The sequence below is a fragment of the Rhinolophus hipposideros genome (assembly GCF_964194185.1).
Source record: "Rhinolophus hipposideros genome assembly, chromosome: 15".
NCBI lineage: Eukaryota > Metazoa > Chordata > Mammalia > Chiroptera > Rhinolophidae > Rhinolophus > Rhinolophus hipposideros.
This window is the reverse complement of record NC_138061.1, coordinates 7,581,145-7,601,950: the sequence shown is the minus strand read 5'-3', so window position 1 is coordinate 7,601,950 and position 20,806 is coordinate 7,581,145. Positions and strand designations below refer to the sequence as shown.

The 20,806-nt window shown below is 50.3% G+C and overlaps 1 protein-coding gene across 1 annotated transcript in view; it reads left to right on the top strand.

Moving 5' to 3' along the window:
• LOC308508217 (scavenger receptor cysteine-rich domain-containing protein DMBT1-like) overlaps positions 1–20,806 on the top strand; it is a gene marked incomplete at both ends in the record, with an annotated part of 42,363 nt that overhangs the window by 10,557 nt on the left and 11,000 nt on the right. The window contains 12 exon segments of the mRNA XM_081074569.1: positions 6,661–7,032; positions 9,467–9,509; positions 9,511–9,839; positions 10,278–10,329; positions 10,802–10,831; positions 11,597–11,647; positions 12,099–12,619; positions 13,421–13,450; positions 14,921–14,937; positions 17,531–17,594; positions 17,855–18,005; positions 19,418–19,626. Coding sequence (XP_080930695.1) covers positions 6,661–7,032; positions 9,467–9,509; positions 9,511–9,839; positions 10,278–10,329; positions 10,802–10,831; positions 11,597–11,647; positions 12,099–12,619; positions 13,421–13,450; positions 14,921–14,937; positions 17,531–17,594; positions 17,855–18,005; positions 19,418–19,626 — 1,869 coding nt within the window.

The following is a 20,806-nucleotide window of genomic DNA, read 5'->3' as shown; positions in this document are numbered from 1 at the left end:
GGGAATAGCCGTCCATAATACCTGTGCATTTGCTGATTAGACTTGAGACGAGGCTGGCTGCTCTTCCTCCCTCAGAGCTCTAGCTGCTCCTTGAGATCAGAGGGTCACAGGTGCATCTGAAAATGTCAGAGACAGTGCCCCGTGCATGGCAGGGTGACAAGCGATTACGTTCCTGTGGGTACCAGGATACGTGATGGACTCCAGGTCCAATTACCACGGGCCCAGACTCTGTTGAAGCTTCCCAGTCAGGAAATGACCTCATCTTGGCAGTAGCATCGTGGCCGAGGTGAGGGTTTTCCTCCCAGATAACCTAGCTGAGCTGACAGCTTGTGCCCCATGCAGACGACTAAGTAGCAGGGTACACATGTGTAATTGTCATGATTGTCACCAACAATTTCTTTAGTGAATTGTATCTTGAGGCCTAACTCTGGCTCTTGTGTTCCTCGCCACTTCCAGACTTCTGGACTACCACATCCACAACTGAAACGGGAATGCCAACCACAACAGGTAAATATCTTTCTCCAACCTTCCATGGGCTCTCTTCTTCTGAAGAAAGGTTGAGTCTGAGTTTGATAAACGAAGACTCTGGGTTTACCCATCCTTAGCCTAGTCCCTGTGGAAGGGGCAGGGGCCTGGGTCTCTGACGACCAGGTTGACGTGTAATATAGAGGGCAGCTATCAATATCAGTGGGCAGCTGTCAGCAGAGACCCTCTGCCATATATCAGTGTAAGCCCTGAATCTTCCAGAGTCACTCTGGGATGGGTCCTGTCTCAGGCCATGGCTGGTACCCTTGGGGTACAGGTGAGAGTCAGTACCGATTTGTGTGGCCAAAGTCCCATCACCTGCTTGAGCTTTGCCTGGACCAGCCGGGGCTCGCAGGAGCCACCAAGTGCTTAACAGGGGGAGTGTCTTGACCTTTCCGTGGATATACGGGGCTGCACCCTTGGTGTACCCCGTGTGTGTGGGGATGGCAGCCCTTCTGTCGTTCATCAGGGGTCATGGGTGCACCCATACACTGGAGCCTCCGTGGACCTCCCAGGACATGCTGTGTCTGCTCCTTTCCTGGGATGCAGGTGACCTTCTGACCAGGGGTGGTGGCCAGGAGAAGTGTTTGAAACACGTCTCAGGCCTGTAAGATTACGACACAGTATAGTGTTCATTTATGAAACACAACGAAGTAGGTAGGGAGAGGTAAAGGTTGAGTGTCAGCGGCCAGTGAATGGAATGCTAATGACCAGTTAGGACCTAGGGCAGTGTGGCATGACCCATGGGAAAAGCAAAGAAACCATTATAAAGCCACATTGTCTTCAAACATCATGGCAGATTTGGGGCCTACCTCATGCTATTTCTTTGGACCATTCTGTGATAAACGCTTGGTGTCAATGCATAGGCTATAGTGCCCTGTCCTACATGAGACTGTTTTTCCTACTCGGGATATTAAGCCCTGAGGCTCAGCAGCAGGCACTAGCAGGGGACACAGGACAGAGAACCTGTTGGTGGGCGCTGGTAGTGTCCATGCACAGGGCACATGAGAGGCCACAGCTCGGTGTGTATAGGCTGAGTGTCTTCAACCTTGGATTTCGTGTTTGTGTGGTGGGGGTGTGAAATTTTGTGTTTTGTGTCTGACTTTCCTTCTCTTCCAAACAGATACAGAGAGTCCATCCACTATCTGGGCAGGTGAGTCTTCACACCCTTACTCAGGATGTCCCTTCAAGCTGCCTAACCAACACACTCTAATTGAATGACTGCTCTAGGAGGCAGCCACCCAGGAAAATATGATTTTGGCCCGTGGTCAGTGAGAATGCAGGCAGTGCTTCTGAACTAGGCATGAACTACCTAGACTTAGTGGATGGCTTAGTTGAGGGCTGTCCTCCCAGATGACCTAGCAGAGAAGACGGCTCGTGCACCAACACAGGTGGCAAGTGGCCGATCGCACATGTGGAATTGTCACGGTGCCCACCAACAGTTTTTCAGTGAGTTTTTTCTGTGAGGCCTAATGCTGGCTCTGGTGTTTCTTGCCACTTCCAGACTTCTGGACCACCTCATCCACAACTGAAACGACAATGCCAACCACAACAGGTAAATATCCCCCTCCAACCTTCCATGGTCTCTCTCTCTCTGCTTCTAAAGACAGGTCGGATTTGAGAGTGATAAAAGAAGATTACGGTATTACCCATAATTATCCTAGTCCCTGTGGAAGGGGCAGGGGGCTGGGTCTCTGACCACCAGGTTGACATGTAATATAAAAGGCAGCTATCGTGGTCAGTGGGACTCTGGGTATAGGTCAGCAGAGATCTTCCACCACGATCAGTGTAAGCCGTGAATCTTCCAGAGTCACTCTAGGTTTGGTCCTGGCTCAGGCCATGGCTGGTACCCTTGGGGTACAGGTGAGAGTCAGTACCGATTTGTTTGGCCCAACTCCCATCACCTGCTTGAGCTTTGCGAGGACCAGCGGGGCTCGCAGGAGCCACTAAGTGCTGAACAGGGGGAGTGTCTTGACCTTTCCGTGGAGATGCGGGGCTCCACCCTTGGTGTGCCCCGTGTGTGTGGGGATGGCAGCCCTTCTGTCGTTCATCAGGGGTCATGGGTGCACCCATACACTGGAGCCTCCGTGGACCTCCCAGGACACGCTGTGTCTTCTCCTTTCCGGTGATGAAGGTGACCTTCTGACCGGGGGTGGTGGCCAGGAAAAGTGCTTGAAACACCCCTCAAGCGTCCCATCTTAGGACACAGCACAGTGTTCCCTGATGAAATACAGTGAACTGGGCAGGGATGGGAAAATGTGAGATGTCAAGCAGCCAGTGAATAGAATGTTAATGACGAGTTAGGGCCTTGGGGAGTTGGCATGACCCATGGAGGAAAGCAAAGAAACTGTTACCAAGCCACAATGTCTTCACACCTGAAGACAGACAATAGGCGTGTCCCTCATCCTACTTGTTTAGCCCATCCGTGATAAACCTGTGGTGTCAATGCACAGGCTGTGGTGCCCTTTCCAAGAAACGACTGGTTTTCCTATTCGGAAACTGGGCCTCAGACTCAGCGAGGCAGACACTGGCAGTAGGTAGAGGACAGAGAGGCTGTGGGTGGGCACTGGCTGTGTCTACACGCAGGCCACGTGAGAGGCTACAGCTCGGTGTGTATAGGCTGCATGTCTTCAACCTTGGATTTCGTATGTGTATGTGGTGGGGGTATGAAATTTTGTGTTTTGTGTCTGACTTTCCTTTTCTTCCAAACAGAAACCCCAACTCCGTGGCCAGGTGAGTTGCCAGTATCATTACTCAGGATGTCCCTTCACCAGCTGCCTATCCTACGCACTGTGATTGACCGACTGCTCTTAGTGGCAGTCACGCAGGGGCACATGATTTTGGCCCGTGGTCAGTAAGAATGCAGGCAGTGCTTCTGAACTAGGCATGAACTACCCAGACTCCAAACCATTCTGTGTCCAGCTCAGCTTTCACTCATCCGTTGATACTGTCCCATGTAATTGACTTCTAAGGTCAGAGTAGCAGCTTCGTGTTGCATGAACTTGGTCCTGTTAGACTGGCAGAAGAAGAATGCTACGGGAAATAGCCGTGGATAACCCCTGACCTTTCACTGATTGGACATGAGACAAGGTGGCTGCGCTGCCCCCCTCAGAGCTGCTACACCTTGAAATTCACAGGATTGCATGTACATCCCAAAATGGCAGAGACAGTGTCCAGGGGATGGCAGGGTGATAAGAGATTATGTTCCTGGTGTCCCAGGACACGTGACTGGCTTCAGGTCAGCTCACCCAGGGCCCGGACTCCTTCAGTCCAAGTTTCAGAGTCTGGTCTCAGACCTGCCATTGATTTCCTGGCTCAGTTGAGGGTTGTCCTCCCAGATGACCTAGCAGAGAAGACGGCTCGTGCACCACACACAGGTGGCAAGTGGCAGATCGCACATGTGGAATTGTCACGGTGCCCACCAACAGCTTCTTCAGTGAGTTTTTTCTGTGAGGCCTAATGCTGGCTCTTGTGTTTCTTGCCACTTCCAGACTTCTGGACCACCTCATCCACAACTGAAACGACAATGCCAACCACAACAGGTAAATATCCCCCTCCAACCTTCCATGGTCTCTCTCTCTCTGCTTCTAAAGACAGGTCAGGTTTGAGAGTGATAAAAGAAGATTACGGTATTACCCATAATTATCCTAGTCCTTGTGGAAGGGGCAGGGGGCTGGGTCTCTGACCACCAGGTTGACATGTAATATAAAGGGCAGCTATCGCGGTCAGTGGGACTCTGGGTATAGGTCAGCAGAGATCTTCCACCACGATCAGTGTAAGCCGTGAATCTTCCAGAGTCACTCTGGGTTCGGTCCTGGCTCAGGCCGTGGCTGGTACCTTTGGGGTACAGGTGAGAGTCAGAACTGATTTGTTTGGCCCAACTCCCATCACCTGCTTGAGCTTTGCGAGGACCAGCGGGGCTCGCAGGAGCCACTAAGTGCTGAACAGGGGGAGTGTCTTGACCTTTCCGTGGAGATGCGGGGCTCCACCCTTGGTGTATCCTGTGTGTGTGGGGATGGCAGCCCTTCTGTCGTTCACCAGGGGTCATGGGTGCACCCATACACTGGAGCCTCCGTGGACCTCCCAGGACACGCTGTGTCTGCTCCTTTCCGGTGATGAAGGTGACCTTCTGACCGGGGGTGGTGGCCAGGAAAAGTGCTTGAAACACCCCTCAAGCGTCCCATCTTAGGACACAGCACAGTGTTCCCTGATGAAATACAGTGAACTGGGCAGGGATGGGAAAATGTGAGATGTCAAGCAGCCAGTGAATAGAATGTTAATGACGAGTTAGGGCCTTGGGGAGTTGGCATGACCCATGGAGGAAAGCAAAGAAACTGTTACCAAGCCACAATGTCTTCACACCTGAAGACAGACAATAGGCGTGTCCCTCATCCTACTTGTTTAGCCCATCCGTGATAAACCTGTGGTGTCAATGCACAGGCTGTGGTGCCCTTTCCAAGAAACGACTGGTTTTCCTATTCGGAAACTGGGCCTCAGACTCAGCGAGGCAGACACTGGCAGTAGGTAGAGGACAGAGAGGCTGTGGGTGGGCACTGGCTGTGTCTACACGCAGGCCACGTGAGAGGCTACAGCTCGGTGTGTATAGGCTGCATGTCTTCAACCTTGGATTTCGTGTGTATATGGTAGTGTTGTGAAATTTTGTGTTTTGTGTGTGACTTTCCTTCTTTTCCAAACAGAAATCCCAACTCCGTGGCCAGGTGAGTCGCCAGTGTCATTACTCAGGATGTCCCTTCACCAGCTGCCTATCCTACGCACTGTGATTGACCAACTGTCCTTAGTGGCAAGACGCCAGGGAACATGATTTAGGCTCTCAGTCACTTAGAATGAAGGCAGTGCCTCGGAACTAGGCATGGGACTATCTAGACTCCAAATCGTCCTGCATCCGGTGGAGTTTTCACTCAATCTGTTGATTCTATCTTATGTGATTTGCTACTAAGATCAGAGTAGTGATTTCATATTTCATGAACTTGGCCCTGTTAGAACCGGCAGAAGAAGAATGCTACGGGAAATAGCCGTGGATAACCCCTGACCTTTCACTGATTGGACATGAGACAAGGTGGCTGCGCTGCCCCCCTCAGAGCTGCTACACCTTGAAATTCACAGGATTGCATGTACATCCCAAAATGGCAGAGACAGTGTCCAGGGGATGGCAGGGTGATAAGAGATTATGTTCCTGGTGTCCCAGGACACGTGACTGGCTTCAGGTCAGCTCACCCAGGCCCCGGACTCCTTCAGTCCAAGTTTCAGAATCCGGGCAACCAACCAAAAGCTGCCAGTGATTTCCTGGCTCAGTTGAGGACCTTCCTCCCAAATTACCTAGCAGAGAAGACGGCTCGTGTCCGACACACAGGTGGCAAGTGGCAGATTGCACATGTGCAAATGCCACAGGCCCACCAACAATTTCTGCAGTGAGTTCTTTCTGTGAGGCCTAATGCTGGCTCTTCTCTTTCTTGCCACTTCCAGACTTCTGGGACACTGCATCGACAACTCCGACAACGCCAACCACAACGGGTAAATACCCCTCTCCAACCTTCCATGGGCTCTTTCTCTGCTTCTGAAGATAGGTTGTGTTTGAGTGTGACAGGGAGAGGCTCGGGGTGTGCCCTTCCTTAGCCTAGTCCCTGTGAAGGGGGCCGAGGGAAGGTCCCTGAGAGATGCTCCCTCACTCATAGTGTGAGCCCCGGAGGCCTGATGAGTCATTCTGGGACCTTGCTCCTGTTCTGGTCTCGGGCTGGTGTTGGTGGTAACGGGGGAGAGTGTGTGTCCTGCATCTGGCTGGCCAAGGTCCCTTCACCTGCTGGAGCTTTGCCACAGGCAGCCCAGAGTACACGGAAACCAAGAAACTGCCAAACCCGGGTATGGTCTTGGCCTGGCTCAGAGCTATGTGCCTCTACCCTGGTGGTGGTGTGGCGGTGGCAGGCCTGTTCTCACGTATTCAGGTAATGGGGTGCTTCCTGACAGAGCAGCCTCCGTAGACCAGAGCACGTACCATGTGTCTGCTCCTTTACCTGATGAGGGTTCACCCCTGGGTCGGTCCTAATGTGTCCTGATCTCCTGGGGAACTTTGGCTAAGAGAACATGCCCAGATTCTGGAAAATGCCTCTGACGTGATAGCTCCAGACACACACCGAGGGGGTCTTCCTCTGCCGATTCTAGGGTTCGGGACCGAATCAAGCTTGGCGCTGAGGCTGGTGAATGGAGGTGACCGCTGTCAGGGCCGGGTGGAGGTCCTGTACCGGGGCTCGTGGGGCACCGTGTGTGACGACGAATGGGACACCAACGACGCCAACGTGGTGTGCAGGCAGCTGGGCTGCGGCTGGGCCAGGTCGGCTCCAGGAAGTGCCCGTTTCGGGCAGGGCTCAGGGCCCATTGTCCTGGATGACGTGAGATGCTCGGGGCACGAGTCCTACCTGTGGAGCTGCCCACACCGAGGCTGGAACTCGCACAACTGTAACCATGGAGAGGATGCTGGCGTCATCTGCTCAGGTGGGCCTCAAAGATCGCTGGGCCTCCTTCTGGGGGGATGTCGCCGAGAACAAACACACTTTCCTTTAAGGACCCTCAGCCACACCCCAGAGCGTCATCTCTGAGCCTGGAGTTTATCCCAGGGCAGCTGGCAGCCAGGGCACCTAGTCACGTGCTCCACTTGTAGACTTAGCTCGTTACCACGCATCTTACGCATCTTGCAGGAGTCGCCCCAGTTCGGTTTCGAGGTGACTATGGCGCCCTTATTCACGCACACGGTGAAGCTTTCTGAGGGCAGAGCAGGGGGCATTGTCCCTTGCCCACAGTAGAGTGAGCTTACCTCCCATCCTGGAGTTCACCTTGGGCGTTCTCCTCAGGCCACAGTCATTTTTGAGGAGCCAGGGAGGGATGGTGGGCAACACCCCTCTACGATGATTTTATTCCTTTGGGCTCTCCCAGCTGCCAACGCAGAAGAGAGGATCCTAGAGCACAGCGTTCGTTATGCAATATTGTGAGGAGAGAACGGGAGAGGGAAAGTGTGAGATGGAATGGGAATGAGCAGTTAGGCCCTCGGGGAGTGTGGTGTGAGGCCTGGGGAACCAACCAGAAACTCTTAGACAGTCTCAATTTTATCACACCTCATAGACAGTCTCAATTTTATCACACCTCAAGGTGGAAAAATTGGGATCTACCTCAAACTATTTTTCAGACCATTCTGTGATAAACCTTTGGTGTCAATGCACAGGCTGTGGTGCCCTGTCCCTGAGGGACACTGGTTTTCCTCTTCAGGAGCCTAAGCCTGCAGGGTCAGTGAGGCAGACCCTGGCAGTGGACAGAGAACAGAGAGGCTCTGGGTGGGCACTGGCAGTGTCCATGCACGGGGCACGTGAGAGGCATTAGCTTGGCCTGAATCTTGCCATAATCTTGCCGAGTGTCTTCATCCTTGGGTCAGGGGTGAAGGGACAGGGCTCCTGTATGCTTTGTGTCTGACTTTCCTTCTCTTCCTCTCAGCTGCTCAGGCCCAGACCACATTCTGGCCAGGTGAGTCATTGGCGTCCTTACTCAGGATGACCCTTCACGAGTCCATCCTACACACTGATATTGAACGACTGCTCTTGGAGGCAGACACCCAGGGGTACAAGATTTTGGCCTAGGTCACAGAGAATGTCAACAGTGGTTCTGAAGTAGATATGGGACTCCCCAGACAACAACCCGACCTGCATCCAGCTCAGTTTTCACTCAATCCGTTGATACTGTCCCTTGTGATTGGTGACTCTGGTCAGAGAGGCGGCTTCGTGTTTCATGAACCTTGGCCCAGTTAAAATTGGTGCTGACACGAATGCTCTTAGGGAATAGCCATCCATAATACCTGTGCATTTGCTGATTAGACTTGAGACGAGGCTGGCTGCTCTCCCTCCCTCAGAGCTCTAGCTGCTCCTTGAGATCTGAGGGTCACAGGTGCATCGGAAAATGTCAGAGACAGTGCCCCGTGGATGGCAGGGTGACAAGAGATTACGTTCCTGTGGGTACCAGGATACGTGATGGACTCCAGGTCCAATTACCACGGGCCCTTTCTCTTTTGAAGCTGCACAGTCAGGAAATGGCCTCCGACTTGGCAGTAATGTCGTGGCCGAGGTGAGGGCTTTCCTCCCAGATAACCTAGCTGAGCTGACAGCTTGTGCCCCATGCAGACGACTAAGTAGCAGGGTACACATGTGTAATTGTCATGATGGTCACCCTCACTTTGTTCAAGACTCTTTAGGTGAGGCCTAACTCTGGCCCTTGTGTTTCTCACCACTTCCAGCCTTCTGGACCAGCACATCGACACCTCAAACGACAACGCCAACCACAACAGGTAAATACCCCTCTCCAACCTTCCATGGGCTCTGTCTCTGCCTCTGAAGATAGGTTGTGTTTGAGTGTGGCAGGGGGAGGCTCGGGGTGTGCCCTTCCTTAGCCTAGTCCCTGTGAAGGGGGCCGAGGGAAGGTCCCTGAGAGATGCTCCCTCACTCATCAGTGTGAGCCCCGGAGGCCTGATGAGTCATTCTGGGACCTTGCTCCTGTTCTGATCTCGGGCTGGTGTTGGTGGTAACGGGGGAGAGTGTGTGTCCTGCATCTGGCTGGCCAAGGTCCCTTCACCTGCTGGAGCTTTGCCAGAGCCAGCCCAGACTACCCGGGAGCCAAGAAACTGCCAAACCCGGGTATGGTCTTGGCCTGGCTCAGAGCTATGTGCCTCTACCCTGGTGGTGGTGTGGCGCTGGCAGGCCTGTTCTCACGTATTCAGGTAATGGGGTGCTTCCTGACAGAGCAGCCTCCGTAGACCTGAGCACGTACCATGTGTCTGCTCCTTTACCTGATGAGGGTTCACCCCTGGACGGTTCCAACATGTCCTGTGCCGGGGGATATTTGCTAAGAGAACATGCCCAGTTTCTGGAAAATGCCTCTGACATGATAGCTCCAGACACACACCGAGGGGGTCTTCCTGTGCCTCACTCTAGGGATTGGGACCGAATCCAGCTTGGCACTGAGGCTGGTGAATGGAGGTGACCGCTGTCAGGGCCGGGTGGAGGTCCTGTACCTGGGCTCGTGGGGCACCGTGTGTGACGACGAATGGGACACCAACGACGCCAACGTGGTGTGCAGGCAGCTGGGCTGCGGCTGGGCCAGGTCGGCTCCAGGAAGTGCCCGTTTCGGGCAGGGCTCAGGGCCCATTGTCCTGGATGACGTGAGATGCTCGGGGCACGAGTCCTACCTGTGGAGCTGCCCACACCGAGGCTGGAATTCGCACAACTGTAACCACGGGGAGGACGCTGGCGTCATCTGCTCAGGTGGGCCTCAAAGATCGCTGGGCCTCCTTCTGGGGGGATGTCGCCGAGAACAAACACACTTTCCTTTAGGGACCCTCAGCCACACCCCAGAGCGTCATCTCTGAGCCTGGAGTTTATCCCAGGGCAGCTGGCAGCCAGGGCACCTAGTCACGTGCTCCACTTGTAGACTTAGCTCGTTACTACGCATCTTACGCATTTTGCAGGAGTCGCCCCAGTTCGGTTTCGAGGTGACTATGGCGCCCTTATTCACGCACACGGTGAAGCTTTCTGAGGGCAGAGCAGGGGCCCTTGTCCCTTGCCCACAGTAGAGTGAGCTTACCTCCCATCCTGGAGTTCACCTTGGGCGTTCTCCTCAGGCCACAGTCATTTTTGAGGAGCCAGGGAGGGATGGTGGGCAACAGCCCTCTACCATGATTTTATTCCTTTGGGCTCTCCCAGCTGCCAACGCAGAAGAGAGGATCCTAGAGCACAGCGTTCGTTATGCAATATTGTGAGGAGAGAACGGGAGAGGGAAAGTGTGAGATGGAATGCTAATGAGCAGTTAGGCCCTCGGGGAGTGTGGTGTGAGGCCTGGGGAACCAACCAGAAACTCTTAGACAGTCTCAATTTTATCACACCTCAAGGTGGAAAAATTGGGATCTACCTCAAACTATTTTTCAGACCATTCTGTGATAAACCTTTGGTGTCAATGCACAGGCTGTGGTGTCCTGTCCCTGAGGGACACTGGTTTTCCTCTTCAGGAACCTAAGCCTGCAGGGTCAGTGAGGCAGACCCTGGCAGTGGACAGAGCACAGAGAGGCTCTGGGTGGGCACTGGCAGTGTCCATGCGCGGGGCACGTGAGAGGCATTAGCTTGGCCTGAATCTTGCCATAATCTTGCCGAGTGTCTTCATCCTTGGGTCAGGGGTGAAGGGACAGGGCTCCTGTATGCTTTGTGTCTGATTTTCCTTCTCTTCCTCTCAGCTGCTCAGCCCCAGACCACATTCTGGCCAGGTGAGTCGCCGGCGTCCTTACTTAGGATGTCCCTTTACTAGCTGCCCTCCGACACACTATGATTGAATGACTGCTCTTGGAGGCAGGCACCCAGGGGCACAGGATTTTGGCTCTACTTCATGAAGAATGACAGCAGTGGTTCTGAAGTAGATATGGGACTCCCCAGACAACAACCCGACCTGCATCCAGCTCAGTTTTCACCCAATCCGTTAATACTGTCCCATGTGATTGGTGACTCTGGTCAGAGAGGCGGCTTCGTGTTTCATGAACCTTGGCCCAGTTAAATTGGTGCTGACATGAATGCTCTTAGGGAATAGCCGTCCATAATACCTGTGCATTTGCTGATTAGACTTGAGACGAGGCTGGCTGCTCTCCCTCCCTCAGAGCTCTAGCTGCTCCTTGAGATCAGAGGGTCACAGGTGCAACTGAAAATGTCAGAGACAGTGCCCCGTGGATGGCAGGGTGACAAGCGATTACGTTCCTGTGGGTACCAGGATACGTGATGGACTCCAGGTCTAATTACCACGGGCCCAGACTCTGTTGAAGCTTCCCAGTCAAAAAATGACCTCCGACTTGGCAGTAATGTCGTGGCCGAGGTGAGGGCTTTCCTCCCAGATAACCTAGCTGAGCTGACAGCTTGTGCCCCATGCAGACGACTAAGTAGCAGGGTACACATGTGTAATTGTCATGATGGTCACCCTCACTTTGTTCAAGACTCTTTAGGTGAGGCCTAACTCTGGCCCTTGTGTTTCTCACCACTTCCAGCCTTCTGGACCAGCACATCGACACCTCAAACGACAACGCCAACCACAACAGGTAAATACCCCTCTCCAACCTTCCATGGGCTCTGTCTCTGCCTCTGAAGATAGGTTGTGTTTGAGTGTGACAGGGGGAGGCTCGGGGTGTGCCCTTCCTTAGCCTAGTCCCTGTGAAGGGGGCCGAGGGAAGGTCCCTGAGAGATGCTCCCTCACTCATCAGTGTGAGCCCCGGAGGCCTGATGAGTCATTCTGGGACCTTGCTCCTGTTCTGGTCTCGGGCTGGTGTTGGTGGTAACGGGGGAGAGTGTGTGTCCTGCATCTGGCTGGCCAAGGTCCCTTCACCTGCTGGAGCTTTGCCAGAGCCAGCCCAGACTATCCGGGAGCCAAGAAACTGCCAAACCCGGGGATGGTCTTGGCCTGGCTCAGAGCTATGTGCCTCTACCCTGGTTGTGGTGTGGCGGTGGCAGGCCTGTTCTCACGTATTCAGGTAATGGGGTGCTTCCTGACAGAGCAGCCTCCGTAGACCTGAGCACGTACCATGTGTCTGCTCCTTTACCTGATGAGGGTTCACCCCTGGACGGTTCCAGCATGTCCTGTGCCGGGGGATATTTGCTAAGAGAACATGCCCAGATTCTGGAAAATGCCTCTGACATGATAGCTCCAGACACACACCGAGGGGGTCTTCCTGTGCCGATTCTAGGGATCGGGACTGAATCAAGCTTGGCGCTGAGGCTGGTGAACGGAGGTGACCGCTGTCAGGGCCGGGTGGAGGTCCTGTACCTGGGCTCGTGGGGCACCGTGTGTGACGACGAATGGGACACCAACGACGCCAACGTGGTGTGCAGGCAGCTGGGCTGCGGCTGGGCCAGGTCAGCTCCAGGAAGTGCCCGTTTCGGGCAGGGCTCAGGGCCGATTGTCCTGGATGACGTGAGATGCTCGGGGCACGAGTCCTACCTGTGGAGCTGCCCACACCGAGGCTGGAATTCGCACAACTGTAACCACGGGGAGGACGCTGGCGTCATCTGCTCAGGTGGGCCTCAAGCATGTTTGGTTTGTCTTTCATAGATAAGTTGGTTTTTTTGCAAGTTTATGTTTCTAAAACTGTTTTTTCCTCAATGTTTGTTTTTTGATTTCTGTTTTTTTGATGTATTCTTAACTCTCTGCCTATATCATTATTCGTTTTAATCTTAGTCAGAGTTTGAGATGGTGAATTAGGGCAAAGGTCTTATCTGAATGTCACAATGAAGAATTTCCGCACTAGTTGTTCAGTGAAAACCAGATGCAGAGAGCAGTGGCACTAGGTTGTCTCTGTGTGGAATTACGTGGCTTGGAATTTCAGAGGCGTCCATATCACTAGCTTACGTTTTGGTATTCTCTATCCTTGCATGTAACTCTCCCAAGGGCTTCATGTACTCCTTTTACTCCAGGTCTGCACTGTGAACCCAACAACCCCGGTGAGGCCTGCCAGGCAAAGCCTTGTAATTTCCTATGGTCGGTCTGAAAGATCACCCATGGGATTTTGACCTGGAGTTAGACTCCTCTCTTCTTCAGTGAAATGCTTAAAGTTGGAAGGTAGATAATTGTTCTTGGGTCTAGTTGGTCACTATATATGATCACAGATTTCATCACCCTAACTTTAGAATGAATGGATGGCGTCTTACTAGATTTTGATGAGGAACATCTTTCCAAGGTCAGATGGCAAACACCCCTCCCTCCATGGCACGAGACAAGCATTGACTGAGTGTCTGATCTGCTCTGTTTCTTCTACCTTTGCTTCTCGTTGTGCCACCTTCTGTGCAATACGTCTGATAGAACCTTCTCTCTCTCACAGGTGCCTGGTCCCAGTCCACAACCCCGCCAGGTAAGTCCAGCGCCCATGACTCCTGGCTGTCTCTTCTCCCTGTGCTCATCTCAACAGCCCCCCAGCAGTAGCTCCAAGAGGGGACTGTGGAGTTTTCTGCTTCCCCGTACGTTTTCTAATCACTTTAGGGCAGGTAGACAGTTCCAGTTGAGCCCCTAACACATTGATCATCGGTCCTGGCTCACCGGGATAAGAGCGTTGGCCACACAGTGCTTACCCACCACTTCTGGTGACAGGGGAGGCTCTATCCTGCCGTCAGTTCTGCTTGAAAGCTTTGTCTGAGCCAAATGTTATGTGTGATTGGAGAAGAGAGATTTTCATGCCATATGCTACAGGCAGGTAAGTCCTGTAAGGGTTGCTTTTTGCCAAAGAACATGCTGTCAGGAGAGCACTGTAATTGCTCTTGAAGATTGTAAACTTCATTACCACTACGAACTTTCAAGTGCGGATTTTGGCTCATCGCAAACTCTCAGAAAAGGCCCTTTTCTCCCCCAGCTCGCAGAGCTTCTCACACCCCACTGTTCCTGACCTGTCATAGATCACTAGACCCAACCTTGATTCTATACCCTCCTTTCTAAATCTGCTTCTCCCAGACTGGTGGCATACAGGATCCAATGGCATCATTTGGATCTGGTCAAATGATCAGCATTCAGCACTGTAGCCAGCAGGCCTGGGTGAAGCTCTTGAATCTCAGGTTAAACCCCCATGCTCATCACCTCGTCCAGTGTGGAGGGTTCCCTCTATCCACCAGAATTATAGAGTCCCTTCCCCTACCAGTTATGGGACATATTTGCCAGGACATTTTTGTTTGCAAGTGACAGCAACCCAACTCAAACTCTCCCATGGTTCACATATTTAGGACATTCTGTGGTAGGTCTAGCTTCAGGTACAGCTGGATCCAGAAGTTCAAAGACTGTCTGTCTCCTGCACTTTACGTCCCTCCACTTTCTTACCTGTGTGGGCTTCATTGTCAGCTTGCGTTCTGCACATGGAGGTAGTTTCAGCCCCAAGTCTACATTCCACCAGACGAAAGAATGTTTGTCACAGTATCTCCAGCTGACAAGCCCTAGAAAAACTCTGAGCAGATTGCTTAGCAATAGGTGACTTCTCCCAAACCATCTCCATGTGTTCTAACGGTTTAGTCAGGGTCTTATGTCCACATTCTTATTCACTGGGAGAAAGCAAGAGGACGTGACACTAAGCCCTACTTGAACCTCATGGGAACTGGTTTTGGTTGTTGTCTTTTTAATAGGAAGGAGGGTTTCTGTTACAATAAAATCAGACAGGAGGGAGGTTTGAGACACAGAGAAAGCACTCCATATGGCAGCTTGGCCTCCTTAAATATTCTCTGCTGGATGCTGGCTGGTGGTTCCCCAGCCCTGCCCTCCCCATCAGAGAGTCAGGGCCTTGCCTCTCCCTGGAGTGGCAGCTTGTTGTGTCACAGCTTATTGTGGCTATCGCCCTGGATAGCAAGGCTCCTGGACGCAGTGAGTCAGGACTGGGGAAAATGGCCAAACATTTTCTGCTTGTCTGTAGGTTCAGTCTCTGGACGTTCCCCGACCGTAAAGTGTATTGTTTTGACTGTACAGTCCAGTGGTTTTTATATAGTCACAGACTTGTATAACCATCACCAATGTCTAGTTCCAGAAGTTTTCATCATCCTGAAAGGAAACTCCATACCCACGAACCAGTCACACCCTCGTCCCCTTTCCCCTGGCAATCACAAATTTACTCTCTGGCTCTATGGATTTGCCTATTCTGGATATTACGTTTTAATAGAATCAAACAATATGTGGCTTTTTGTGACTGGCTTGTTTCACTTTGCATAAGCTTTCAAGGTTCATCCACATTGTAGCTTGTGTTGGGACTCCCTTTTTATGGCTGAGTGATATTTTGTTGTATGGATAGATCACATTGTATTTATCCATTCATCTATTGATGGACATTTGGGTTGTTTCTATCTTTTGGCTATTGTGAATAGCACTACTACAAACATTTGTATACAAGTTTTGTTTGAACACCCGTTTCCAAGTCTTTGGGGTATAGACCTGGGAGTGGAATTGCTGGGTCACATGATAATTCCATATTTAATTTATTGTGGAAACACTGAACTGTTTACCACAGGGACTGCACCATTTTAACTTGCCACCAAGTGTATGAGAGGTTCAATTTCTCTCCATCCTCACCGACACTTGTTATTATGTGTCTTTTTCATTATGATCGTCCTGGTAGGTGTGAGATGGTATTCCATTGTGGTTTTGATTTGCATTTCCTGAATGACTAATGACGTTGAACAGCTTTTCATGTGCTTGTTGGCCATGTGTATATATTCTCTGGAGAACAGGGCCCTCATTATATAGATGTCAGCCCGAGGGCCAAAGGGTCCAGCTCACAGGTTAGCGAGGACACAATTCAGGGGAGACTAAGATCATGAAGCCTACTCCATTGGTGTCTCTGGCAAATGTCTCTGGTGTCTCCTTCCTCCAGGGAGGCCTAAGTAACTCTACCATTTTTAATTCTTTTCTGCCACCCACAGTATACACAGCTAAGTGTCAGTGACAGTGACTCCTGCCTACTGTCATGATATTCATGGGTCCATGGTTTGTTAAGATTCAAGGCAAGCTTTGGGTTTGAAAGTGACATGAGGAGGAGCTCAGTGGAATAGGAGTCTTCATGATAAGCCTCAGGCCTAGTGGGGGGGGGTCCCCATGGACCGGGTAAGTTGGTTCAAGGTGGGGTTTCCAAAGACCAGGTCCTAGGGCTGCTCCTTGGTGGGGGGCTTGGAAGCTGTCTCGGGTGGATTCCCCCTGCAGGTACCCAGGTTGTTCCCAGTGGTGACTGGATACAGGCTGATGACTTCCCCTCTTTGCCCCTGCCTCCCATGGCTGGGCTCAGGAATTGAATTGCTGGGCGTTGTTGGGAGCAATTTAGAGAAAATGCATAGCTCAGCCCACACCAAAGAAGCATTCTATAAAACAGCCCCTTGAGGGTAAAGCATGACGAACAGGCTTCAGTCAAGTCTTATTGCTGGAAACATTAACCCAAACCCAGAAGTCTTGGTCATATTTCTTCTGCTAGCTAGGTGACTTGTTTTAACTAAGGAGATCTCCTTCCCCGTCTTTTAAATAAATAGGATAAGTTATCTTTCAAAGAATAGACTTAAAGTCTTTTATTTCTTACAGTGTCTTCAAAGCTTTCAGAGGAAAATAGGAGATAATAACTAGATAATTTCACAAATCATCATACTTTTACATGCAAATTCTACCTGATGATATAGCTACAGTTCAGTCCCTTTCTATTGATTGCTCCTAAAAAATTACTCTTACCGTTATTTTAAATACCTGCATTGAATTCCACTGGACAGCTGTGCCCACAAATTATTTAACTAGTCCCCAATTGCTGCACATTTCAGTTATTTATATTTCTTCATTATTATAAATGATCCTGTGAGGAAGAATATTTTTATAAGTAGATCTTTGCATATCACCTCATTTTTTCCCTTTAGCAAAGAAATAGATTTAATGGACTAAAGTTAACCTAGTGCCTGGTACCTAGAATGTACTTAATAAATACTAACTCCTAGGATATGTTAAGTATTTTCAGATCTTTGCTGTGTAGATGGCCACATTGCCCTCAAGAATGGTTGTAAAACTACAAAATAATGAAGCTGAGAAGAGAAACTGACCTCCTCCCTCAGATAGAGCCCAGTATTAAATATTTAATACAGAATTAATGATATAATTACAGTTGTGACAGGTGTTTCAAAGGGAAAGATCAGTATACAAGAGGACACGTTAGCAGAGTTTACTTGATCCAGGGGCAAGGGGAAGTTCTTTACGAAGTGACACCTATGGTGAGGCTCACAAGAGAAGCAGGATCAATTGCTCAGTTTGGGTCTGGAGCCAACGCTTTGGGCTCCCACCACCCCACTATGTTGGGAGTCAGTCTTTTCCATCCTCTGCTCTAGGCTGTGAGCTCTCTGAGGGCAAGGCCAATAACCAGCAACTCACTGTGAACCCAGGGTTGACACCTTTCTGGCAGAGAGAAAGCAAGCACTCAACAATTGTGCAAGGATGCTAGGAAACTGATCATTCTCTTTTCTCTTTGCCAACAGCTCCTACGCACACCGTCAGCAGCCCAACCAGTAAGTTCTGAGCTCCCTGACAAATCCCCTTTCCCTTCCCCTCATTGACAGTGACACTGGGGAGTGATGATGAGAATGATGGAAAGATGGCTTCCCTAAATGTAGCTGCCCATGAAGGGCATCTCACAGACCCTCAGTAGACGGACCAGGTCTAGGCCACCTCCTGATGGATGTTTACCTTGGAAATTGTTTAAAAATCTCCCCCAGGTGATGTGCCATGTGGTCTAGGCATCATCAGCTTTTCCATTTTGTCCCAACAGCAAATTATTCCTGTGGAGGCTTCCTGTCCCAGCCATCAGGGCGCTTTTCCAGCCCATTCTATCCTGGGAACTATCCCAACAATGCCAGATGTGTGTGGGACATAGAAGTCCAGAACAATGACCGTGTGGCCATTATCTTCAGAAATGTCCAGTAAGTGTGTGGGTGCAGAACAGCGCGTGGGGGGCCTCCCAGACAGTTTAGAAGGGAATAAACAGTACCTAGCAATTTAGGAGAGATGTTTGCCCATTGACATTTTTTCTTATGGGTTCAATATTTGACCTGCCACAGAGGCAGTCTGTGCAGGTGGGACCAGGACAAGAGCCCTGGTTTAAAGTCTTGGTTTGTCACTAATTTGCGTGTGGCCACAGGAAATCACTTAATTTTCCTGAGCCTCAGTCAAAAGAAGGAAATAAAATACCTGCTTTCCTCCCCTCACTGGTTCCTGGGAAAGTCAAAAGAGAGAAATATAGGTATATACTTAGAAAATGGTACCCAATGGGAGGGATTTTTGTTAACAGTAATAATAACACAAAGAATCCTATGAACAAGCACACCAGTTTTTCTGAGCCCTTTTCTCTCCTCTCCCACTTTTTTTGGGGTGACTTCTGGGGCTCAGGCAGAGATAGAGAAACCACAGCTGCAGAGATTAGGTTATTTGTTCCTCATCTGATGAAGGGTGGGGTTCATTGTTTTAAGCAGAGAAAACATCATGCAAACCCCATTAATATATGATTGGTCCAAGGAGCGGGGGTTATCATGCAGAAGCACCAGTATTTTCTAGTGTCCTGGAAAGGAGGTACCATAAATTCTTCTCTAACAGTCATCACTGCACAAAATCCCTTTCTCTCTTGATTCCTGATTTGCAGTGGCCTTGGGGGCCTCTGTCTTGGAAATTCATTTGGGCAAAAGAGAATATTATTTTAATCCTCTCACCATTATAATTCCTTTTGGATTTGGGGAACTCCCCTTAAAACTCATGAAATCCTATGGACGAAGGTTGACCACAAGTAGTCCTTTAGCCAGCATCTGAAAAGCAATGGCCACCACCATTTGTGACATTTTATAAAGACTTTTCCATATATTGTTTCACTTGAGGCTTACAGCAGCTCTCTTCACTGTGCATGGATAGGGTTATTTCATGTTTGTAAATAAGAAACCTGAGCTTCAGAGAGGTTATTTGACTTGCCTAATATTTATTTATTCAGTAATTTATTTCTGTCATTATGAACTCATGAATACTTATTTTATCCTAGGGGAGACTAGGGTCTTTTTCATTGAAGAAAAAGTCAAAGACAGGATGTGATCCCTTTCTTTCATGAGACAAAGGATTGTTAGGAGAGGGGTTGTAGATGTCATATGTGTGACTCCAGAAGGGAGAACTAAGACCCATTTATGGAGGTCATGGAAAAATAATCTCTGCTTGATTTAAGAAAATCTACTACTTTCTATTACTAATATGGCAGAGTTTCTGGCACAGAGGTGTGACCCCACACTGAAAGCTGACCTCCAGCATCAAATTCTGGTGAAAAGTGAAGCCCAAACGGTGTGCCCTGTCTTTGCAGGCTTGAAGGCGGCTGTAACAACGATTACATAGAAGTGTTCGATGGCCCCTACCAGAGCTCCGCTCTCATTGCCCGGGTTTGTGATCTGCCAAGTGGATCCTTCATTTCGTCATCCAACTTCATGTCTGTTCGCTTCGTCAGTGATGGCAGTGTCACGAGGAGAGGGTTCCAGGCTGAATACTACTCTAGTCCTTCCAATGACAGCACCAGTAAGTCCCCCTCAAGAAAGCTCTTTAGGGATGGGGGCGCCTCTGAGAGCCTTCTACTGCTCAACCATTCTGTGGTTGTGGAATAAGAAACTAGAGCAGCTTTGTCAGGTCACCAAGGCTTGCTCTGGTGCTGAAAGAGTCCAAGGGCAGTGGGTCTTGGGACTCTGGCTGCCCAGAAATGAGGTCAAGGGCCAGAACTGGCTGATAGGCAGTATATCGGCCTCACTGCAGTCAGCAGAGACTAAATAGAAGGTGCAAAGTGATGCTTTCAACATATAGTGAGATGCCAATGCCAAGGGCAGAGGTGACCACCTGGCTTGAGGCCTGGTGTCCATCCCAGAGTGTGGGACACTGTGACCATGTCCTGAGGCCGAGCACATTTGGCTGCTTATCCGAAGATGGACTGAGCTGGTCACTCAGCCACTTCCAGCAGAGGCTAATGGCCACGATTCTAGCTGTTAAATGGACTAATTTACAGGTTGGCCAGGGATTGGGCAAGGTGATGTCCAAGCTCTCTTTGTCAGTCAGGATTTTAAGCATTGACCTGCACCAGAGCTAAAGGACTTTATTTCACAACACCTCCACAATTCAACTGGAGCATTGTTTTACTTTGTGGATAAATGGTAACTTGGCAAAACATCTCACTCATTTCACATCCTGCCTCCATTTCTTCATCTGAGGAATCCCAAGTTCCTGTGTCCTCATAGGGCTCTCATGAGGACGAGACTGGCTTGGGTCCTAGGGCACCTCAGGGTTGTGGTGAGGCATGTCCTGATGTGGACCATCTTTGTCAGCCTTTTTTTTTTATTAGTTTCAGGTGCACAAGACAAAGTACTACTTAGACTACTTAGTACTTAGTAGTACTACTTAGTACTACTTATAACCCTCACACTGTGTGAACCCCCTTCCCCCATCCAATATTCCTCTGATATCACACAGAGCCATTGCGTTTCCACTGTCTCTATTCCTAATGCTGTACTCCGCTTCTTATAAGTATATACATACATATATATACATATATATATAAAATTATAGTTGGCATTCATTATTGTTCAGCTTCAGGTGTACAGTGCAGTGATCAGGCATCTACATCATCCCTGCAGTGGTCTCCCAAATGGGACACGTGTCCATTGGATACCCTACAAAATCTTTACAACATTATTGATTCATTCCCCAAATT